Source organism: Trichinella spiralis, assembly GCF_000181795.1.
Source record: "Trichinella spiralis strain ISS 195 chromosome Unknown Scfld2, whole genome shotgun sequence".
In the NCBI taxonomy this organism is placed as follows: domain Eukaryota; kingdom Metazoa; phylum Nematoda; class Enoplea; order Trichinellida; family Trichinellidae; genus Trichinella; species Trichinella spiralis.
Genome location: NW_003526941.1, coordinates 3471308 through 3490217, shown reverse-complemented (window position 1 = coordinate 3490217; position 18910 = coordinate 3471308). Strand labels below are relative to the sequence as shown.

Below are 18910 nucleotides of genomic sequence, written 5' to 3'. Positions count from 1 at the left end.
ATGAAGACTGAAAATGTTGTTGAGAAAAATTCAGAGTAAATTTATTCTTTGAAAATGCGTTTCAATTCCAGTATACGTTGGTGAGCTTTTAAGTAAATAAATTTAACCTAAATAGCATTATTTTTTTGTAAAAGTGAACATAATTGGCAACTGAAAACAAAAATGCTGTATATATCAAAGTAAACAAATGCAGTTCCTATTATTAGTATCAAACATTCGATTTAAAAAATGTTAAGTAAGAGAACGTGAAAAATTCAATGACCAAATAAATTTGTTTAAAGTTATTTAACTTAAAAAAAGACTAAACAAAATAAAAAGAAATCAACGTTTAAAAACATTATGCTCCTTCTATAATGCAACAGTATTAGCAATAATCGACAAACAAATAGGCGTACAAGTTATGAGCAACTTATATACAAAATAAACAATACAAATCTGATCGAAAAGAGTTTAATAAAACTAAAAACAGGAAAGAAAGCAATGTTTAGATGGATAAATTTCAAATTGAATGCAGTGTTGCTTGCAATCTGGAGGAAGATTTTCATAAAATCCTCTGATGTAATATTTATTGACATAGGAGAAGGGAAAACTAAACGCAAAGACCAATTGAATAGATGCACAAATATACATACCAGATGTAAACGTAAGCGCCACATTGACATCACTTTACACATTTCAAGGTTCGTATTGTACAATTTCTGACGTCAGCTTCAATCTGATTTTCGTTATTTCTTAATATCAACACAAATGACCAACCAAACCGTGCACCAGACGATCTCAGACAGAATCACTGCACAGTTTGCCAGCTAGCAAGTGTGCTTGAAAATATGTATATTTTAATAGGCAATTTAAGAAATGATTTAAAATTATTCTTATGGTATGCTACGTTCGCTTTTTCCATTTTCATTTCTACGGAAGGTATGTATCGGCTTTGTCAACATTTCGCTTACTTCTTCTTAACCTCTCTTCCACGAGCAATGACATTACGCTCCGAAATTAATATAATTTTTAAGATGCTTTTATTTTAAGAAAATTTCACTTGCTCTATTTATTCGACGTGACAAATAATTAAAATTGTTCGCTATACCTTTGCTCTCCTCTTACTGACAGTACATTTGTATCAGTTTTATTCTTTTTTACTTTACAAGTATTATTGCTAGGAGTGTATGCTGAACTTCACAAATAACGCCACAAGCTAATAATTACTAACTGATTTTAATAACTGACTAATTAATAACAGAATGGTTGCAATATATAATGGTTTGATAAGCTGAAAAAGTAGTTTTAACTTTTGAAAAGTTAGTTTTCTAATAAGCACAAATTAATATTAAATTTAACAGAGTTTTATATTTAAATTATTTATAAATACATCATAAATAAAAATAATATAAATCTGTTATATTTAAAAATTAGTCTGAAATAATTTTTTCAGCACTGAATTTGTGTGAAACTGAGGAATGAAAATTTTTTGGAAACGCACAGTTCAGCAATATTAGTTATCGTAAGAAAACGAAAAGAAATGAAAATATTTCCAGTGTTACTTTTTAAATACTGAATCAACATTACGATTCTTTCTTCTATTTATGTTTCAGAAATTTAGCTGATATTATAACAGCATAACAGTAACAAATCAAACGCTTGACAACAGCAACATATGCACTTTAGAATTGAATAACAATTTCTAGAAATATTTGTTGAACTGATATGGATTGATTTCTAAAACTTCAAATTGGATTTTCATGCATAAAAGCAAGGCGTTTCTAAGACAAACACGACAGAAGGTACATTTTTGTAGGTTGTTGCTTCACTTTAAAACAGCAAAAGTAGAAAACGAATAAACGTATTCGGTTAATAAAAGAAAGCGAACAAAATTTTGCACTGCACTACAGCACCACAGTCAAACTGCTATTCATTTAATTAATTAATTATTTATTTACTTATTACAATTAGCTCATCAATTACCTTTCAACCATAATTTAATAAATGACTATAATCATCCATATTTGAAATTCAAAAAACAGAACCATTTACAAAACTTGAATATAGTTCATAAAATTCAGTTTCAATTAATTCTTTCACTTAAAACTATGTTAGCAAAAAATTATTTGAATGCTTTTTATAGAAAGAAGCATACAAGATAACGCATGCAACAATGGTAATACTTTATCAAAAAAATCATTCACTGCTGCACTAGTTTACTGTTACCTAAGTTCACTGCACTAGGAACACCAGACGTGGGAAAGCTTTGCAAATTAAATTCTCATCGATACCAAGCAATTCCTAGAAACCCTGAGCAATATTTAAAATGCTATCAAGCTTTTGATGATAGCACATGTGGAATATGGAAAATACAAAACTGCCCTAAAGGAAAAATATTCAATTTCAATCAACAGAAGTGTGTGAAAAGCAAAACAACGAAAACTGAAAGTAAGCAACTTAAAATGAAAATCACTTAGTCAGTTTTCTTATTACAGACAATGATTCAGAGAATGGTATTCAATTAAGATATCTGCATCCATTCGGTGAGAATGATTTCGTATTTATATTTACAAATTAAAATCATTAAAAAAATTTTTATACATTTGATAAAAAACGCTACAAATATGATTAGGTATTTGAAAATAATTTTTAAATTGACAGAATCAAAATTTTTTTCAGGATATGATTATGGACTGGGATATTTTCCAGTAGATTATGCATATGGTTACGGTTATGGAATCGGATATCCTTATTACGGTGGTTACTACATGCCTGGTGTATATCAACCATATATGTATGGATATGGTGTATATCCAACAATGCCTGGAGGAAATATTGGTAACGTAGGAGGAGGAGGCATAAATCCAGGGGTCGGTCAACCCGGCGTTCCGGGTGGAGGAGCTGTGCAACCTAACCCCAATGTGGGAGGAGGAATGAATCCAGGCGTTGGTCAACCCGCCGTTCCGGGTGGCGGAGCTGTGCAACCTAACCCCAATGTGGGAGGAGGAATGAATCCAGGCGTTGGTCAACCCGGCGTTCCGGGTGGTGGAGCTGTGCAACCTAACCCCAATGTGGGAGGAGGAATGAATCCAGGCGTTGGTCAACCCGGCGTTCCGGGTGGTGGAGCTGTGCAACCTAACCCCAATGTGGGAGGGGGAATGAATCCAGGCGTTGGTCAACTCGGGAATATGCCAAACCTTCCAGTTCAAAATGGCCAATCACTGCCAAAAGATGATGGCAAACTACCAAATGCACCTGGCACACAAAATCCAATATACCCACCACCTATTAATGCAGCACCACAAATGCCTGGAAACAAACAAAATCAACCAAACCCACCCACTGGAAATGAGGCGCCAACACCCGGAGCTGATGGAGATTCACCTAAAAATAAACCTGGTTCAGGTTCACCAACAACTCCAAACAACAAGCCACCCGCTAAAAATGACATTCCTCCGGGATGGGACAACATTTTTTCATTTTTAAATGCTGCTGGTAATTCAAATCAAAAAAGTGGATGATCATATACGATGAACTGATAAATAAATATAATATCATAATATTCAGAATTTTTCAAAAACATTTCTACAAATTACAGCAAGAAAACAAGCAAAAATTCAATTTGATTTCACATTAAAAGTAAGTAAAAATTAATAAATAAAAAACAGTTGCTAGATGAATTTCAAATGCTGTTTATTGCTAATTGAGTAACAAGGTTTTCTCAATGTGAATATACTAAATTATATATATACATATATATATTTGAAAATGGCGCATATCAGCAACTCTAAAAACACTGCATAATACACAATCGAGTCTAAATAAATGCCATATACATATATTATATGTAACGTCTATTTAATTTAACATTCGTGCAACTGACATGTGTATTTCTGGAAACAAAAACTGACAATCGAATAAATGCTGTAATTTTGCAAAATGAGAACATTAAATAAAGCATTATTGTATGCTCTTGAAATCTGCACATAATTAATTAGTAAACAGCAAAACCCCTTCCATTATTAAAATAGATGACTTGAAGAACAAAAACAATTAGTATTGCAGATGTTAAAAGCAATTAAAAAATATCTAGAAATATTTCAATCACATCGTATATAATAAAAAAAAATAGAGCAACGCACAACTGAAATCAATCATTGTTCGCCAATGATAAAAATTTCATCTTACACTTATCATATAATTTGCTGATCGATGATGATAACGTCCGTTACATTCAAAAGATTTTCTGCCAATTTCTTGTAACGCTTCTGCATAAGGTAAGCTGATAACTTCGGCTGTCGATTTCGATGAAATACACCTTTATGATTTCCAACAACGCGAGTCAATGCTAAAATATTTCCAAATAAATGGAATAAAAAAGCAAAAAAGATTTTTTCATTTATAAAAGTTGAAAATGTCATAAAAGATAAAAGTTCAAAAATCACCTTTTAAATTGAATTCTACACTTTAATTACAACAGTGATTATTTTGAACAACTGATGCAATTTTTTAAATACAAACGATAATTTTATGAATATACACAGGGAAAAAAAGAAACTTACAATCATCTGTCATAAAATCGGCAAAATTCCAAACCATTTCACCTATTAAAAATTGTTCTTTCAATTCATCAAACACGCTGTGATGTGCTTCAAGTATTTCAAGTTGATACTGAATGGAAAACATAACAGGAGGTTCCTGAAAGAGAAAAAGGCGTTAATTTCAACTAAATAAACTTATCAAATCACAAAATATTTAATAATCGACATTGTCGATATTGGCGAATGCACTTTAAAATCCACATACGTGAGAAAGACCATCAATTGCCTCAGCACCGTATTCCGTCATTAGAATTGGACGAGAAAAAGTTTCGTACCATTTTTTCAATTCGAAACTAAGCTGCTTTTGTATCAAGTTAGGTTCAGATGTTGCCCTATACCAACCGTAATATCTGTTCAAGCATAAAACATCGACATACTTGGCCTAAAATTATTCAATGCTTTATTAATCTGAAAACTTTTGCATAAGTTCAATTAACGATAATTTCAAAAGTGCTCATTGATTAACAACAAAATGTTTTTCATTTTTTTCTTCGCATCAAATAAACTATAATTTTCAATTATAATTTTACAATTTTCAATGCATGCATGTAACAGAATTGGATTACTTTCGAAATAAGCAATGCTTAATGAAATTTAAAAGAATTCAGACACAAATACGACCTGTCTCTTCTGAATACCATTCCGATTGTCCGTAAACAATTGTAACGGGTCTAGTTGTGTCCAATGTTTTAGCAAAATTAATCAGCTCTCTAAAACAAAGAAAAATGAAATTTCAAACAAAATCATGATCAAATACCGATAAAATCAAATTCACACATGAAATGATTAACAGCTGCAGCGCTTTTTATAGATGGCTCATTAGCTAACGACCACATGACAACTGACTAAAAGACGGGAAAAGATAACATGTGGAAGTTGATTTGAAAATTGTAATAATTTGAAAAATTCTTGCCGGATGGTTTTCATCTCTTTCGACAGTCTCTTGCAAAATCTGACGATGAAGTTCAAGAACACCTTTATCAAAGTATCTGAAAGATTCAAAAAAAAAATCCTCTTCACTCTATTCTACAGTGAAGACAGCTTAATAAAAACTTTTCCTTGAACTGATGCTTCACCCCAAAATTACAAATGAAAATGATAAAAAGAAAAATAAATATTAATGAAAATAAAACTGAAACATTACCTTAAACCAACGGCAGGAACTTCCTCTACTACAACAAGACCAAGTCGATCTGCCTCTTGCATTCGTTCCTCACTGTACGGGTAGTGGGACGTACGAAAAGAATTAGCGTGACTCCACAACAATAAATTAAAATCTTTCACCATAACAGAAGCATCATAACCTCTTCCTTTAATCTGGAACACCATTTATTACAATATTCATCAAAACAGAATTAAATATATTCTAAGACGAATAAACAATTAGTGCATAATAATAATTTATAATATGATAAAGAAAATGTAACCTCTGAATCTTCATGCATTCCAAAGCCGAAAAAGTAAAACGGTTTATGGTTGATAAGAAATTTCGATCCACTGACTTCAACTGTACGTATACCAAAAGGAATTCGATAAATATCAGCCACTGATCCATTATAACGCAAAATCACCTAAAGCACTGATTTTACATCAATGGCTAAATCATTTATGAATTTCAAAAACCAAACCGTTAAAGTATACAAATAGCCAGCATAAGATGACATAAAACGAGGCCACCAAAGAATCACATTCTGCACTTGCAGAGTTCCACGAAAGTTGAAGCCACGGGCGACAATGTCACCAAAATAGGAACTTATACTAACATCAACTGATAACAGATTTGCCGAATTTGCAACACCAATCATCGTATCAATTGAATAGTTAACATATCCTATAAATAGCATAAAATAGAAAATAAACAATGAACAGAAGATTCAACCTGTTGTTCCTTCAAAATTTGTGCGGATTGCAATATTGCGGATGTACTGACAAGGCACAATGTAAAGTATAACAGAACGATGTATGCCGGCATAGTTGAAGAAATCGAAAAGCATTTTTTGCTCGAAATATCCTTCTGGATATCTGTAATTCTTCGGCTATTAAAATTATCGAATAAATTTATAAATATAAATAAAAAAATGCTTTTAACAAATCTGCAAATAATACACTATTAGCATTATCAAGCATTATAATATACTTGTTGCAAATAGTAAATAGCCCAGTTCTTGCAATTTTTGAATAAACAATAAAAGCAAACAAATAATTAGTGAATATGGTGAATGTAACCAGATCTGCTCTTGGAAAAAATGAAAAATGTACTCACAAGTTTGAATTGTTCTTGTAAGAAAATTCCGCCTGAGGAATTGTCCAATAGCTTAGTGTATTATTCACTGCAACTGTGATCACGTTTACTTTCCAGGAACAAACGTGCTTCTTGATGCTAACTTCAAATGGCAAATGTCCTCCAATATGATGCACAACTGAAACACCGTTGATCCACTAAAATACTTCAACATATAAGTCCAATAATAATTAGATAATATAATCGAAAAACAAATAATGCTGATAAAATAATGTACTTACGTTGTGTCAGCAATTTAAGAAGAAGAAAAATTAACACAAAGAATCTTTAATTAAAACATTCGTCAAAAAGTTTTCAATTGAAAAATACATCATAAACTACCAGATGTAGAATATATCTCAAATAAACTGCAGTTTAATTTTTGTATATTTATTAAAAAAGAATTACAAAAGATATTTTTGAATCTTACCACTTCCGCATCATAGTTGACACTTCCAAATCTCAAAAGCAGTTCTTTCTCCTGCTTTTCCCAATTAGCATCGATAAAAAAGGACCTTTGGTACCACACGTACCCAACATGTCTTCTAAATGTGCCATTTTCGACTTGATCGTTATAACTTGCTGGAACCGCAATGCGGCTAGCATTCTGCATGAAAAAGAAAAATTAAATTACAAATAAGATAAACGACACTTTTTGTAATTTCAAATTATCTGCAAAAATGTCATCCTAATTTTAAATGTAAAAAAGCATATTAGAGCACAGCAAAAAGTCATTAACGCATAACATTTGTGAACATCTAATTGAATTCCGTTTTTCAGAAGATTACAACTTACAATTTATGGAATTATATTTTCTTATTTGATAATTGTTAAACGTCTCACTCGAAATAGTGACAAATCTAGCTCAAACCATTTATTCAACAGTCCATAGCCAATACTATTTCTCTCTTCTGCTACAAACCACCACAATCCATCCAAATTTTGCACTTGCCGAGTTTCTGTTGGATATGGATAAAGAATGCATCCCACATGATGCAAATTAACAATTTCAAACAATAATACCGGAAAAAACAGCATAATTATTCTTCAAAATAAAACTACAAGAATAAAACATATCAACAGCATTTCATCGTACAAAAACTTCATTTACAATAAAAAGAATACAATACAAATTCTATTTCCATTGAATTAAATCAATGTTACAGGCATTCAAATGTCATTTTCATTAACATTTCTTGTAAATTTATAAATTAAAAGGAATTTTTTAAAATTAAACTGCAAAAGCTTCATTAATATTCTCGCCACATTCAACAGCACATACATAATTTATAAAATAACAATCGGAAAAAAAATTCAGACAGGTGGGTTTTATCACTTATATCTGAGATCCATATTTAAAACTTGAAAAAGAAAACAATTTATTGCACAAAATTGATCTTCTTTGCATTTTCACTTTCAAATAACAACAAAAAATGTAGATTAAATTTTGAAAAGTGTTCAATTTTTATTTAAACAAAATGTAGTAATTTAAAATACTTTTACAATATAAAAAATGCAAGTCAATTTGCTATGAACTGTCGTTTTCAATGACTTGATATTTCTATTATTCTTATTGTTAGATTGATAGAGAAGTTTTAATTTCTACTGTACTTTTAAAAATAAAAATAAACTGCTAGAGCACCTGCTTTAACTACTTCTTGGTTTGCTTTTAACTACTTACTACGACTTATTACTAACTACTACTATACTAACTAATTACTTATTAACTACTTCTTACTTTCTAGTTGGTGAATTTCTAGCCTTGCAAGTGCAGTAGCTATGATTCAAGAATGCATTGGTCAAAATGAAAATGTGCCTCTCAAAACTGTGAATGAGCAATTTAATTTCGATACTGTTCAACAAATGACTAACAAAGGATCGTTTCGTTTCCGATGAATTCACTTCAATTATTCTAATTTATAATTTACAAAATTTATTAAAATATTATTAATGATAATGATAATGATAATGATCAACTAATGCAATAACTGATCGACAGAGAATTATTGCTCAGATCTATAATCACGGTTTTCCATCAACTTCAGAACCACCGTCAACTAAATTGTCAAGTTGTCAGTTATATAGATTGTCAGTTAAACATAAGGATAAAATAAACCAGTACAACAACATTATTCAAATTTAACAAATTTGACTGTATGGACTATCAGCAATATTTTTATTTTTTCTATGCAATAAAAAATAAAATTTCTAGATTCACTACTGTAGGCAACTGCTTCCAACTAACAAATTAAAATATATTTTAAAACTGGAATTGATATATGCCAATTTTTCAGAAAAGCATTACCTGTATTTTTGTTAAAACTTTTGTTATATTGAATGGTTTTTTCGAAATCACGTGAAAGCAGTCGTGTACTTTCAAATATGGAACAATGAATTTAATAATAAATAATTCGATAATTCGTTAGTGCTAAGGCTTTTATTCTCTTTTTCTATTAATAATAAATTTTTCATTTATAAAAAAACATCTATTCAAAATAAAAATTAGAGCATTTGCTATCAACTGGTTTAAATAAATGCGACAGTATTTAAATATTACTTGAATAGGAAACTGAAATTATATATATATATATGTGTGTGTGTGTGTGTGGTGTGTGTGTGTGTAAATCAAAATAAACAGCATTCAAATTATCAGAAATACATTTTCAACTTTAAAATCAAATGGATTACTTAAACGCCAATATATGTAATGTGAAAAATTTTATCGAAACAAAATTAAAGAAACGCCTACTTACCAAAGCTGTATTGGAATCTGTTGATTGTAAATTAATTGCCGACGGTATGGGACAACTTTCACGAATTTATCGTGTCAATCTGATTTGGTCTTGCAATGACGAAACTGTTCTACCAAATTCTGTTGTATTAAAATTACCACGCCTAAAAGATTTCTCCGACGTAGTTAAACTCTTTCAAAACAATAAAAATAAAAGGATCGATCAAACAATAGAATTTATCAAAGCTAGTCACAATGTGGAATGTGACATTTACGATATTTTCGAAAGTCTAAAAAATCCACCACTTCCACTAATGCGGTGCTATTATGCGGAAAAGTCAAATGGTGAAAATTCAGGTAATTTCAAACTTTATTTCAATTTCATATTGCACAATACTGTATGCCACATCATCATTTTCATTATTACTGTTTCTGTTGTTATAAGTCACAAATAAGAATTAATGCTAGAAAATGTCTACGTAATGATAATAAAAAATACTTCATTAGTCAGTCAACTTGCACTAATATATTACTGAATTCTCATTATGAACTACAATTAAACATAAAATGTAAGATTTATAAGATGAACTAGTTAAGGAAAAAATAAATCATTGTCTACAGGAAGAAGCAATGATTTTCGTGAAGTAAATTCAGTATTCCAAAACTTATTTATTCTAATAAAACATTTAATATTTGTTTTCATCATTTACATTTTGTACTGCCAAAAACACAGCGTATACAAACTCAACTGATAACAAATTAGATTTCATTGCGCAATTTTATCCTTCCTCCACAGTATGAACATAAGTGAAGTTAGGTTATTTCTCATAACCAAAAAGAATATTTAATAACGAACTTCCGAAGTATAAAAATAATTTCATAAAATTCTTTCTTTTTAATTTTCGTTAGAATCGAGCAAAATCACTATTTTCAAATATTCTACATTTTAGGAATACTTATTTTTGAAGACATGTCATTAAATGGTATATCAGAAGACTTTTCTACAATATTGAACCTTGATGAAATTTTCAATTTGATTTCATTGCTAGTTGACTTGCACGTTTGGAGTTTAACAACATCAGTTGACTGGAAATCAAAATGCCCTGCACTTCTTAATCGACTAAAAGATACAACCGATAAATATGCCTTGATGGGTGGTTTACAAAATTTTGTCAATGATTATCCTGAAGAATTTGGATTCATGGATGTAGAACGAATTTGTCATTACATGCACATAGATAATTTGACAAAACGAAAAGAACATTTAATGAACACCACGCCCAAAGTACTTGTTCATGGAGATTTCAAAGCAAACAACATTTTTTTCAAAAAACGTTCTGATGGAACCGCAAGCAGTAGAATAGCCGCAATTATTGACTGGCAAACGGCGGAAGTGGGTTCAATGATCGACGATATATGCAGCTTGTTAGTAATATCTACTTCGAGCACTATTCGCAGGGAACATGAGAAAAATATAATTCAGTATTATCTCAATTGTTTAACAGCGAAACTACCGAAAACTTTGCACCAGATCATACCAGATTATGAAACACTTTGGCATGCTTATAAGCAAATTTTTCTATTTAGAGTAGTTTTGCTTTTAAATCTGTCTGCAATTATTGTCAAACATAAAAATGACAATTTAGACCAGTTCAACGAAATCATGGATAGAATTACTTCTGCTTACTATGATGCGATGGAATTTTTGGACGAAGATGCAGAACACTAATTATCAAAACTACATATACAAATTGGTAAAACAGATTTAAAAAGATTCAAAATTCAAATGATTTCAGTAAAAGTAAATTTAAATGAATTAATTATGCTGTTGATTAATGGATTATTATTTGCATGTCATATATGTGAACTAACATTAAATGTTCTGTAATAAAATAAATCTGATCAGCAAACAATAAATAATAATGTTTTAATAAATATTGAAAACAGTACAATCAATCAGCCAACGCATCGATTTTGATAATATCAAGGAGATAAGAATCAAATTATCATACTTAAGGACTAGTTCTAGGCGAACAATTAATAAATTCGTTCGATAATGAACTGAGCAAAGTTCACACTCGTCCCTACGCACAACAACCACGCTCAAATTGATTTCTACTTTGCTCTGAAACTCTGATAAAAATGCGCTTAGAGTAGCAAAAACAAAAAGAATTATTTTTTTCGAAATACTATCATTAAAATAAAAAATGAATAAACCACCTTCCGCGATGCAGATTTGAATATAAAAAAAAATTTCACTTCAGTTGCTCCACAGTGCCAAAAAAACTCAATTTCATACAGGAGAGTTTCCATTTCAAAATTGTAATGCTTAACAACACCATCCTTATCTGGTTATATTTGAATCGTAAAAATTGCTTTCCGCGTAAATACCCACGAAAGAATAAACCATTCTTCTGCATTATGAGCTTTACAATTGCCACAATTATTAGCATATGGGTTTTTTCTTCTACTTTTGTTTCAGAAAAACTATTTGTTGTGCTGAAATATTGTCATTAAATAATTATTCAACACAAAAGTATTTGTATAATTCTAAATTGAATTCAATGCAAATTTTCATCAACTAAGTTTCTATTGACCATCAATTGGGATTATCTAATTCAATTAGATCGACTATTTGGTGATTGTTTCCAAGCAGTCAGTGTGGTTAGCAGTCAACAATTGAATAATCAACAATAGTATGTTACGCCCTCGCAAAATATTTATTTACACCTTTGGTTTAACTGTCAAATTCAGACAGGTCAAGTTTGACGAGTTGTAGAGAAGAAAGTTGAGAAAAGTGAAAGCAATTAAAAATTTAAAATTACCAGAAACCAGACAAATTGATCAATACACGATAAACAGACAAAACATCAAATATAAGAATGAACAGAAAACAGCTATAAAAGTTCGTACAATTTTGAACTTGTTAATATATAAGAAATTATTATTACCTTGATTTATCATTTGGACAGCATTTGAAAATGTTCCTTTATTTCGTAGTTGTCTTCCTATTTATTGACACTCACGCATGTAAGTATTACTGTAGAAAATATTTCAAAAACAAAATCAGGTAACATTATGCAAAAAATACATAAAACTATTTTTCTGTCATTGAGGAATTGTAACTTTTTTCTACATTGTAACGGTACATTTTCAGTCCGCTGTCCTGACAACAGTTATCCAATTCAGCATTGTCCGCGTGGGCGCTGTTCTACTGGATATTATTGCTACATGGGATGGTGTTGCATTGAACCTGGCAGGGGAAGAGGCTACAGAAGAAATTTCTGGTACAATAACGACAATTACTGGCATGGAAATATATGTCCAACATGTGGGAATCCAAGTAAGCATTTGAAAACTGTTCAAAAAAATTCACAAAAAATCACGCTAATATAAAAAATAAACTTTTACTTTTTTACAAAGTGTCAATTTAACATACTAATGGTATATATATATACATTGTAGTCAATCAGAATTTTGGCTATTGCCCTGATGGAAGCAGATCTTACAGCTTTTGCAGAAGAGGAATGTGCCCAGGTGGCCGACAGTGCATCAATGGTGTCTGTTGTGTAAGTGGCTGGTATCGTTCGAATCGATATTTACGACGCAATCGCTTCGATGACGATTATTCAAATTTTGCCTTCATAAATATTTTTTAATTCTGTCATAGTAGTGTGTGTAAAATAAAAATTCATGGTATAAAAATATGCAAAAAAACTTTATCGATTCTCGTAGCAAATTGTACTAAAAAAATTCATATCTTTGACACTGAACAATAATTTTAATTTCAGTTTATTTAAATAAAATAGAAAAACAAAAAATTGAAAATGAACACAATTCATCACCGGCACGACACATGACAAGCAAATTACTGTACGTGACATTTTTAAGTAGCTGGAAATTTCCCAAAGGTTTTAAATTTTAAACTTTTACATGAAAAAAGAATTGAAGAAACAGTATGAAAATTTGAACTTGCAAAAAGTGACCAAAGTAGAAAACAACGAAAAAAAAATTTCCACGTCAAAGCATAAATAAGTATATGAGTAATAAATATATCACTTGAGCAAAAGCTGAACAGCCATTATAATATGCTTCTTCTTGTAATGTGCAACGTGGGATGTTTATTTGCTAATTTTGGAAAATTTTTTTCTAATCTTCTACTTTGATTTCAACCGCATTTCCAAATTGAACAAAAAGTCTTCCTAAAAATTTGTCTACATTTGTAAATTGCAATAAAATGATGCAAAAAATCTTATCATTCACCGTTTCAGATAATAATTTCACAAGATCCTTATTGTAAATTGGATGTTCTTTTCCAGCTGAAGCAGCAGCAAATTTATCACTGTTCTAAATTTATGAACATTTTTCAAATCAACTTATAGTTTAATATTGCTTAAAAATTGACAAAAAACTTAATAATCGCTTCACCTTGCAGTTCGCTTTAGCCCAGTCGAAAAACGATTCAAAATCCTAAAATTTACAAATAACACTGTTGATAATGATAAGATATATATTAAATCATATATATTACGGGAAACTGTGGAAATACAACATCCGGATGGAAATATGAAAAACACTTTTTCGTCAGTTCCAAATTCTGCTTCAGTTTATCATCAAAATTACACTAAAATAGAATATAAAAATTAAATTCTTAATATAAAAATTTTTGGTACAAATGAAATAATGATAATAATAATAATAATAAAACATGCTGCTACTACTACCTTCATTAAATGCACCGTCTGTTGCAAGTTCTTTTCTGAGATGTGAACGCAGTCAGACAATGCGTAATTTTTTTCTCGCAGATCCTACAAAATATGCAATTAAAAAATAATAAATTTAAAGTGACTTTATTATGTAAACTTTATTTTTCAAATTCATCCGTTTACAATCATTTTCTAGCTCATCTATCCTCTTATGGCAGCGATCCATGTGTGCTTCCATCATTTTCAGAAAATTCAACCAATATGATAAAGCTTGATCGTGTTCACTTTCAGCAGTATTTTCTTCCCAACAGTTTTTGTACTTTATTTCCATAGCCTTTAAAATATTTTAAAATACAAATAAACAAAACGAGCACATACACACACACACACACACACACACATATACATGTATATGCGGAATATTTCACCTTCAAATGATCAAAAATCTGTCGTAACAAAACAACGTCGAATTCATCAGCTGCAACAACGACAGACTGCTGTAAACAAAATCAAAATATCAACATTAATTTCATTCTAATGAATTCTTCAAGCGACAACTAAAAGATCAACAAAAAAAATAATTAGATATCAAATTTTATCACTTTGCAAAAGCAAAATTAGCACTTCAAGCATACAACATTCAACAATGCAGTATATCCAATTAATAAAAAAATTATTCATGATTCATGATTATTCATAAACATATTTCGAATAGTGATAAAAAAGAGTAATTTAAAAACTTATGAAAATTAACGTTTACCTTTGAACACATCTCCGGAGTACATTTCACATCATTGTATCCATTCAATTTGTTGGAAATCTTCCCCTCTTCGACGTAGCTAAGAAACATAAATAATAGAAATTTTTCTAACATTATTACTTTATTATTAATTTGTGAAATTTTCATATACTTCTCACAAAGTCCATTAATTGGATTAACGTTCTTAATGCCAGCTTGATTTGCATTGTCGGAATGATGAAATTTTGATCCATTCACCACCATGTTTTTGTTACTTGTTACTTGAACCGTCTGCACTCTGGAAAATTATTTTAAAAGATCAAATCAATTTTTTTAATTTCAAAATATGATTATTGTTTCATCCTTCAAAAATGCAAAAAATGCGAAAATTCTCTTACGACATATCCACCGTTTGTGCTTCTTTGGTGGACAGCTTCGAGATGGCAGCAGCTTGTTTGATTGCAGTCTGTTCTTTTTCCAGTTCAATTATTTGCTTCAAAAGCGTGCTAATCATCATTTCACTGTCATCCAGTTTATTCTGAGTTGCAGTCAAAATCTGAAAAGAAAAAAATTGCATAAAATACATATTTATCTGTCAAATAAATTTTCTGATAATTTATAACTTTTTAATGTTCATACTTTCTGCAAATCACGGATACGGTCTTCCATTATTTGCTTTGCAGCTTTCTCAGACTGCAATTCTAGCATTCGCTCCGCGTTACAGTTATCCAGTTGTTGCTTCATCCCTGATATAGTAAGTTCATAGTCGTTCCGCTGCTTTTCTATCAAGGACATTAATTCAGAATTCTGTTTAGCCAGCTGAATCAAAGATTGAAAGCTAAGTTCCACTGCAGTCCAATCGGATAATGATGATGGATTAGTAGTCTCTTGCTCCATTCTCAAAACATTCGCAAGTATCGGAATCTGTGAATTTGCAATACAAGATTGCAACTTCCGTTTCATTGCCTGAAACAAAATTTAATTAAATTAAAAAACTGACATATTTCAAACAACCAAGCATTTTTCGAAATCCGCTTGTAGAGCATTTAAGCGGCATTCTGCATCTCTGCGGCTACGTTCGTTTCGAAGCAACTGCTCTTCACGATTTCTCACATCCATTAGTAATTGACCAATCTTCTTCTCCTGTTCATCCAGCCGTTGTCTATTATGTTTTTTTTTGCAAAACAAAAATATTTATTATTCTATTATATTTAAATAATTATTACTTTTGTCTTTTCACACCATGAAGCAAATCTTCCTTTTCCTAAAATTCAATTTTACTGAAACGCAAAACACAATTTCAAAATTTGTACTTTCGCATAAGCTGCCAATTCCCTTTCCAACTGCATAGCTCGTGATAACTGCTTTTTCAGTGCTGCTTCATTTTTCAACTGTTTAAATGAAAATCTGTTATATTAATAAAAATAATAAATAAAAACTTTCGCACTTTCGCATCTCGACTCTGCTGAGCTAGTAAGATTTCGTTCTGTGCTTGCTTGGTGCGCATTTCCTTCAACTCGCTTCTTAATTAATAAAACAACATATGAAATTATTTAATTGTTTATCAAATTTATTAATTTTTTCAAACAAACTTTGTGGCTTCGAGATTTTTTCGCATTTCACCAACCGTGGATCGCTCACTTTTCAACAATTTCACTTTCTCATTCAACTGACTCTGCAGCTTCTGCTTGTCCGCCAGTGTCTCATCCAGCTGAAAATCAAATTCAACAGTAAGAATGAAATTAAAATTTTTAGGTGAAAAAAGAAACCTTTTTCAAAATGCCACCATGTCCCAAAAGATCCATAATTTCATTCTGTTCATCTTCGGTGAATTTCAAATTTTTACACTGCCTGATCATTTGCATGCATTCAAACTGCTGCGCATCTAAAAACATTTTCCACTACAAATAAAATATTTCCTATCCTTTGACAAATGATTGAAATAATATAAAATTAAAAAAACTAATGAATATTATACCTGTCCCGTCGGATTCATCTGTGTTGTTGAAATTGGTGCGCCTTTTTTGTTTCTTCTGGGCAATTTTGTCTTTGCTGAAATGCAAAAATACCGTTCGAAGCGAAACCAATTGGACAAAATCGATTACTTTTCTTCGAAAGAAGGCAGCTTTTCAGAAATTTCAGTTTCAACAGATGAATCGTCTCTGTCGACCGAGGACTTCAATACACCATCATGCCTGCTTTTACCTCTTTTCAAATGCCGATATCTCTTTTCCACAATATTATATATTTTCCCTCTCTGAAATATCTTAACATAGAACATTACAATATACAATTTAAACAGTTTTGGGACAATTTTTTACAAAATAAAAGTTACACTGAAATAATTTGTACGCTTATCAAAATTCCTCTTACAATAGACAGCAATTTCAGCTAATTTGATGCAAGCTAATTGATTTATCCTTGTCGAAAAACTACAAATTAATACACAGAAATACGCGTAATACAAAAGTTACATCAACATGAAGAATCAATTTTCACTTCCCTATATATAATTCGAGCTGTCAAAAAAATAAATATTTCAAACATTAACCATAACAGTTACGCCTAAGAGAAATGATCACTTCAACCAAATTACACATGCGCATTGACGAAAAACAATAGCTCAATGCAAGGCAGTTTAAATTTGACAAAAAAGAAAAAGAACACAGGTTGAAAAAATAAAACTCTTTACATAATAAATAATAATAAAGTTTAAATTTTTCAATGAATTAACATAAATAAAATAGAATTCATTGCAACATCAGCATTAATAAAAGATGCCAATATATATCATTTATTCAACACGGAAAAGTTCTGAATGATAAAGTAAAAATATCAATAAGAAACTTGAATTCACATTAATAATGGAAAAATTAAATATACATTTAAACAGAATCACGAAAAATGCAATTCAAAGTTTGACAAACGGAAATGCAGAAATGAATAAAAATTTACCTTGCGAGATTTCTCTTTTCTTCCCTTTTTTCTTTTGCTAATTTTCACGCTCTGCTTCAAATCTCGTTTTTTCAATCCATTAATTTGCGTCACATCTTCGTTAACTTTTCGAAACAGAAAGCACTCCAACGCCTGCTCTCCGGCTCCGTAACGATAAACCAGAAAAATAAAAGTTAAAATAACAGTAATTGAAACGATGGCAATTAATATTGGTTCCATGTTGGGGACAAAAAAGCCCACAAATGATGAGAATTGTTCAAGATGTTCTAGAAACTACCCCTATAAAACAAAACTATACATCCGAAGAATCAAATACCGTAATGAAAAAAAATAAGAAGGATAAACTGATTGATACGGTAAAAATCTTGAAAATAAATCTTTTTATTTTATGGAAACAAAAATTTGATCTATAATTAATTTATTCCATAATTTATTAAATATTGTAATGTAAGGATTGAAATTAAAAAAAACACATGCATGCTACATTAAAATAGCCAACATGAAGTGAAAATTACATTACAATTACTTCAAAACGGACTGTGCAAGAATATAAATTTATATTTGAATAAATTTGAATAGTGGAACGTTATAAATAAGCATTTGAAAGTTCTCAACCGCATGTATGCTTCATTGTCGTTTGTATCTGTGTGTGTGTGTGTGTGTTTGTATGTATTGCAGTACAAATCCCAGTTTCACTACTTGCAATTATATATCTGATATTAAAGTTTCATGTATATATTTGTTTTTCTCTTCAATTTGATAATAAAATGCAAATTAATATGAGAATTGTAAATATTGTAATATTAGTGTTATGAAATATAAATTCTCTCTGTTCGGATGCAGGTTTTGTTGCAAATTACGTTGCGGTTGAAAGTGACAAAATCATCAATCATAACCTGTTTTGTTGCAGTTGTGATG

General features: G+C 30.4%; 5 protein-coding genes across 5 annotated transcripts; 3 read left to right on the top strand and 2 right to left on the bottom strand.

Moving 5' to 3' along the window:
* Positions 1 to 1739: 1739 nt before the first annotated feature.
* On the top strand, positions 1740 to 3500 carry Tsp_03257 (conserved hypothetical protein). The gene is made up of 4 exons (XM_003379552.1): positions 1740 to 1781; positions 2123 to 2155; positions 2211 to 2427; positions 2659 to 3500. The coding sequence occupies exons 1-4, from the start codon at positions 1740 to 1742 to the stop codon at positions 3498 to 3500; spliced, it is 1134 nt and encodes a 377-aa protein (XP_003379600.1).
* A 672-nt stretch (positions 3501 to 4172) lies between these two features.
* On the bottom strand, positions 4173 to 8145 carry Tsp_03256 (beta-glucuronidase). The gene is made up of 13 exons (XM_003379551.1): positions 8099 to 8145; positions 7705 to 7906; positions 7292 to 7468; positions 6948 to 7019; positions 6460 to 6616; positions 6209 to 6411; positions 6008 to 6151; positions 5725 to 5897; positions 5435 to 5569; positions 5191 to 5290; positions 4786 to 4962; positions 4584 to 4677; positions 4173 to 4327 (listed from the first exon to the last, which is right to left on the bottom strand). Exons 1-13 carry the CDS (start codon positions 8143 to 8145, stop codon positions 4173 to 4175), a joined length of 1836 nt encoding a protein of 611 aa, XP_003379599.1.
* A 1395-nt stretch (positions 8146 to 9540) lies between these two features.
* On the top strand, positions 9541 to 11321 carry Tsp_03255 (calcium/calmodulin-dependent protein kinase type 1). The gene is made up of 2 exons (XM_003379550.1): positions 9541 to 9949; positions 10543 to 11321. Exons 1-2 carry the CDS (start codon positions 9541 to 9543, stop codon positions 11319 to 11321), a joined length of 1188 nt encoding a protein of 395 aa, XP_003379598.1.
* A 596-nt stretch (positions 11322 to 11917) lies between these two features.
* Positions 11918 to 13165, top strand: Tsp_03254 (hypothetical protein). The gene is made up of 3 exons (XM_003379549.1): positions 11918 to 12049; positions 12750 to 12935; positions 13058 to 13165. The coding sequence occupies exons 1-3, from the start codon at positions 11918 to 11920 to the stop codon at positions 13163 to 13165; spliced, it is 426 nt and encodes a 141-aa protein (XP_003379597.1).
* Positions 13166 to 13749: 584 nt separating this feature from the next.
* On the bottom strand, positions 13750 to 18878 carry Tsp_03253 (hypothetical protein). Its single transcript, XM_003379548.1, has 22 exons — positions 18853 to 18878; positions 18608 to 18705; positions 17993 to 18258; positions 17143 to 17294; positions 17016 to 17089; positions 16807 to 16922; positions 16630 to 16748; positions 16477 to 16560; positions 16351 to 16444; positions 16264 to 16301; positions 16052 to 16199; positions 15677 to 16003; positions 15436 to 15593; positions 15210 to 15335; positions 15059 to 15137; positions 14727 to 14795; positions 14456 to 14632; positions 14317 to 14400; positions 14124 to 14216; positions 14021 to 14062; positions 13856 to 13939; positions 13750 to 13794 (listed from the first exon to the last, which is right to left on the bottom strand). Exons 1-22 carry the CDS (start codon positions 18876 to 18878, stop codon positions 13750 to 13752), a joined length of 2499 nt encoding a protein of 832 aa, XP_003379596.1.
* Positions 18879 to 18910: the final 32 nt, after the last annotated feature.

Coding starts and splice junctions, on each gene's coding strand:
- Tsp_03257 (XM_003379552.1), top strand. CDS start 1,740: ATGCATAAAAGCAAGGCGTTTCTAAGACAAACACGACAGAAG. Junction 2,156..2,210: donor AGATAACGCATGCAACAATG/GTAATACTTTAT, acceptor CTGTTACCTAAG/TTCACTGCACTAGGAACACC. Junction 2,428..2,658: donor CAAAACAACGAAAACTGAAA/GTAAGCAACTTA, acceptor AATTTTTTTCAG/GATATGATTATGGACTGGGA.
- Tsp_03256 (XM_003379551.1), bottom strand. CDS start 8,145: ATGTATGTGCTGTTGAATGTGGCGAGAATATTAATGAAGCTTTTGCA. Junction 7,907..8,098: donor ATATTAATGAAGCTTTTGCA/GTTTAATTTTAA, acceptor TTTATTTTGAAG/AATAATTATGCTGTTTTTTC. Junction 7,469..7,704: donor TAGATTTGTCACTATTTCGA/GTGAGACGTTTA, acceptor TTTTTCATGCAG/AATGCTAGCCGCATTGCGGT.
- Tsp_03255 (XM_003379550.1), top strand. CDS start 9,541: ATGGATTACTTAAACGCCAATATATGTAATGTGAAAAATTTTATCGAA. Junction 9,950..10,542: donor GTCAAATGGTGAAAATTCAG/GTAATTTCAAAC, acceptor TCTACATTTTAG/GAATACTTATTTTTGAAGAC.
- Tsp_03254 (XM_003379549.1), top strand. CDS start 11,918: ATGCTTAACAACACCATCCTTATCTGGTTATATTTGAATCGTAAAAAT. Junction 12,050..12,749: donor CCACAATTATTAGCATATGG/GTTTTTTCTTCT, acceptor GTACATTTTCAG/TCCGCTGTCCTGACAACAGT. Junction 12,936..13,057: donor TCCAACATGTGGGAATCCAA/GTAAGCATTTGA, acceptor TATACATTGTAG/TCAATCAGAATTTTGGCTAT.
- Tsp_03253 (XM_003379548.1), bottom strand. CDS start 18,878: ATGATTTTGTCACTTTCAACCGCAAC. Junction 16,749..16,806: donor ATGGTGGCATTTTGAAAAAG/GTTTCTTTTTTC, acceptor TTTGATTTTCAG/CTGGATGAGACACTGGCGGA. Junction 14,401..14,455: donor GGATGAATTTGAAAAATAAA/GTTTACATAATA, acceptor CATATTTTGTAG/GATCTGCGAGAAAAAAATTA.